Source organism: Bos mutus, chromosome 16 (genome assembly GCF_027580195.1).
Source record: "Bos mutus isolate GX-2022 chromosome 16, NWIPB_WYAK_1.1, whole genome shotgun sequence".
NCBI classification, from domain to species: domain Eukaryota; kingdom Metazoa; phylum Chordata; class Mammalia; order Artiodactyla; family Bovidae; genus Bos; species Bos mutus.
In genome coordinates, this window is record NC_091632.1 from 44,255,617 (window position 1) to 44,258,082 (window position 2,466).

Sequence of the window (2,466 nt, forward strand, 5' to 3'; positions counted from 1 at the left end):
AGGAATACATCAGGGTCTATTCAGCTCCCACGGAGAAACTGTCAAGCTTTCAAAAGTAGTTTCTGGAAAGTGTCTCAAGTGTCTGAGTGTTTAGAGATATTTCCAAACAAGAAAATCTTTCAAGAAAAGTAGTCCCCCTCCCACCAACTGCTTGATCATCAGCCCTTGAAGCTGTGTCCCCACCCCACCATTAAATGGACACCTTTGGGACTTGCAAGAAAACACAGGGTTTTTTGTTGTTGTTGTTGTTTTTAAATGATGCGTTATTTTTTTTAAACACTGAGACAAATGAATTTCAAAAGGAAAAAGCTATAATACTGACTTTATTTCATCATGGAAAATTTGTGTCCAAAGAGAAGAACCATCTTATATAAAACAACCAAATAAATAAATAAATAAAAATAAATAGGAGTTGCTTCCAAGGGGATCAGGGGTTGATGGAGAATCAGATGCAGCCATATCTGCAGCCAGGACCTCCTCTTAGTACCTCCTCAGCACTGTGGGGGGGAAAGAGAGGGTGATGATGACTTTGAGGTGGGAGACAGGCAGGATCTGAGCTTGCCCTCACCCTGTGCCACCCCTGCCACCCCCCTCTTCAGTTCATCTGCATGTTTGGGACTTTGGACTAACCCATCTCCCTGGACCTCCCCTTCCTCCTTGTAAACCGGGGATTACCATCCCCCCTGGTGACCTTCCCCTCTGCCTTCGCAGCTTTAGACAGTTCAGGGGAAACCAGGAGGAAAAATGTTAACTATTCTCTGCTCCAAGGAGGGCCTGCTGAATAGTGACTGAATTACATCCTAAGGTGATTCTGCCCCTTTCAGTCAGAGGCAGGAGGTGGATAGAAGGGGCTCCCAGACATGATAATGAATGTTGTCCAAATTTAATATTCCCAGAAAGGCATGCCTTGGCCCTGAGGACTGCCAGCAAAGAAGAGTGATGTTCTTTGTTCAAAATTTGGTCTCCTGAGACATCGGACCCAGAAGTGGCTCTAATGATGTGCAGTTGGAATGGGGATAGGTGCTCACCGTTGCAGCCCAGGCCGCTGAGGGAGCCGATACGGTCCAGCCTCCGTCCAAAGCAGCCAGAGTCGCGCATCATCTTGGGGCCCCGCAGGGCCCGGAGGATGCTGTGGTGGGGCCCGAGGAACCCCGCGGGGGCTGCCGCCGGGGAATCCCAGGTTTCTTCCAGGCCCTGGCCCTGCTGGAGGGGCTCCACGCGCAGCTGCTCCGCCTGCAGCTCCGAGACCCTGTCCCGTAGACGGTCCAGCAGCTCCTGCAATGCACGGTGGGGGAGCCAGAGCTTCAGAAACCCGCACCTGGGCCCAGCCGCCCTCGACGGCGCCAAAGCGATCCAACCGCGCTGAGTACTGGCTTCCCGCACCCGGTCTCGCCATTTTCTGATTCCCTTTCTGATTCTCATATCACTAATTCCCTAGGGAGGGTGGGGACCTCTTGGGATGTAAGTAGGGGCGTGGATGGGGACCCGTTAGTTGCTGCTGTCCGCGCCCTCCTGGCGAACCGCGTTTACGCAGTTCAGCAGCGCTCACCTGTAACCCAGGTAGTTCCGAGACCGGGCCGGGGCCACCCACCGGGTGCGAACGACATCCTAGCAGCGACAGGTGCAAGAAGAGGAGAAGCAGAAGCGCCCGGGACAGCGCCGTCTGGGGGTCCATGTTGCTGGCGGAGCGGATAGAGGTTGCGGCCGCGGCTGCTTCGCTGGGTTGCGCTTCACGTCTCACCTTCTGAAAGAGCCCGGTGGGCGCTCTCCCGGATCCTTGGGCAACAGCGGCCTTTTATTCCTGGTCCTGGGAGCCGGGCCGGCCCTGCCTCTCTGGGTTATCTCTGATTTATCGGCCGCATTCCGGCCCGACCCGCTGAGCTCAGGGCGGGGGAATGCACCTCTCCGCGCCGAGGGGGTGGAGGCTGGGGAGAGCAGGCCTTGTATAGAAATGGACCTGACCGGGAGCTGGAACGCGTGCCCGGGGTGGGGGGGGGGGGCGGTTGGAGGGGTGGGATGCGGGAGTGGGGGCGTAGGCAGGGAGGAGTAGACACCAATAGGTCCTTCGTCTCTCTCTGCTTCCTTTCCTGCGAAACCTCCGGGGGCATTAGCGTGGATTTTTTTCTTTCCTCCCCACCCCCATTCCTGGATTGAGCAGAGAGAACCCCAGCGATCAGAGACTCGACGCAAATGCCGGGCGCACGAGGTGACTCACAAAGAACAGCCCCAGCCAACACCCCATCGCTGCAGCGCGTCTTCGCTCCCCGCCTGGAACTCGGCACCCCGCCTGAAAGCGCGCAAGCCTGCAACTCTGCCCTGCGCCAGACCGCCGGTCCCCCGGGCGCGCTGACCGCTGTCCGTGGTTCTGATCACGCTGAGCCACCAACGCAAGAGTTCTTGCTCTCCTCAACTCCCGTCTTGCCAGAAAGACAAGCACGGGGCAGGAGCCAAGAGACGCCTGAGACC

The 2,466-nt window shown here is 56.8% G+C and overlaps 1 protein-coding gene across 2 annotated transcripts; it reads right to left on the reverse strand.

The window, feature by feature from the left end:
- Positions 1 to 327: 327 nt before the first annotated feature.
- NPPB (natriuretic peptide B) lies at positions 328 to 1,752 on the reverse strand. 2 transcript variants are annotated; one of them, XM_070384472.1, is made up of 3 exons: positions 1,592 to 1,752; positions 1,029 to 1,275; positions 328 to 497 (listed from the first exon to the last, which is right to left on the reverse strand). In XM_070384472.1, the coding sequence occupies exons 1-3, from the start codon at positions 1,673 to 1,675 to the stop codon at positions 481 to 483; spliced, it is 348 nt and encodes a 115-aa protein (XP_070240573.1). In that variant the 5' UTR covers positions 1,676 to 1,752; the 3' UTR covers positions 328 to 480. The 2 variants fall into 2 exon arrangements, with proteins under 2 accessions (XP_070240573.1, XP_005889254.1); XM_005889192.3 differs by having other exon boundaries at positions 1,550 to 1,752.
- Between the last annotated feature and the right edge of the window lie 714 nt (positions 1,753 to 2,466).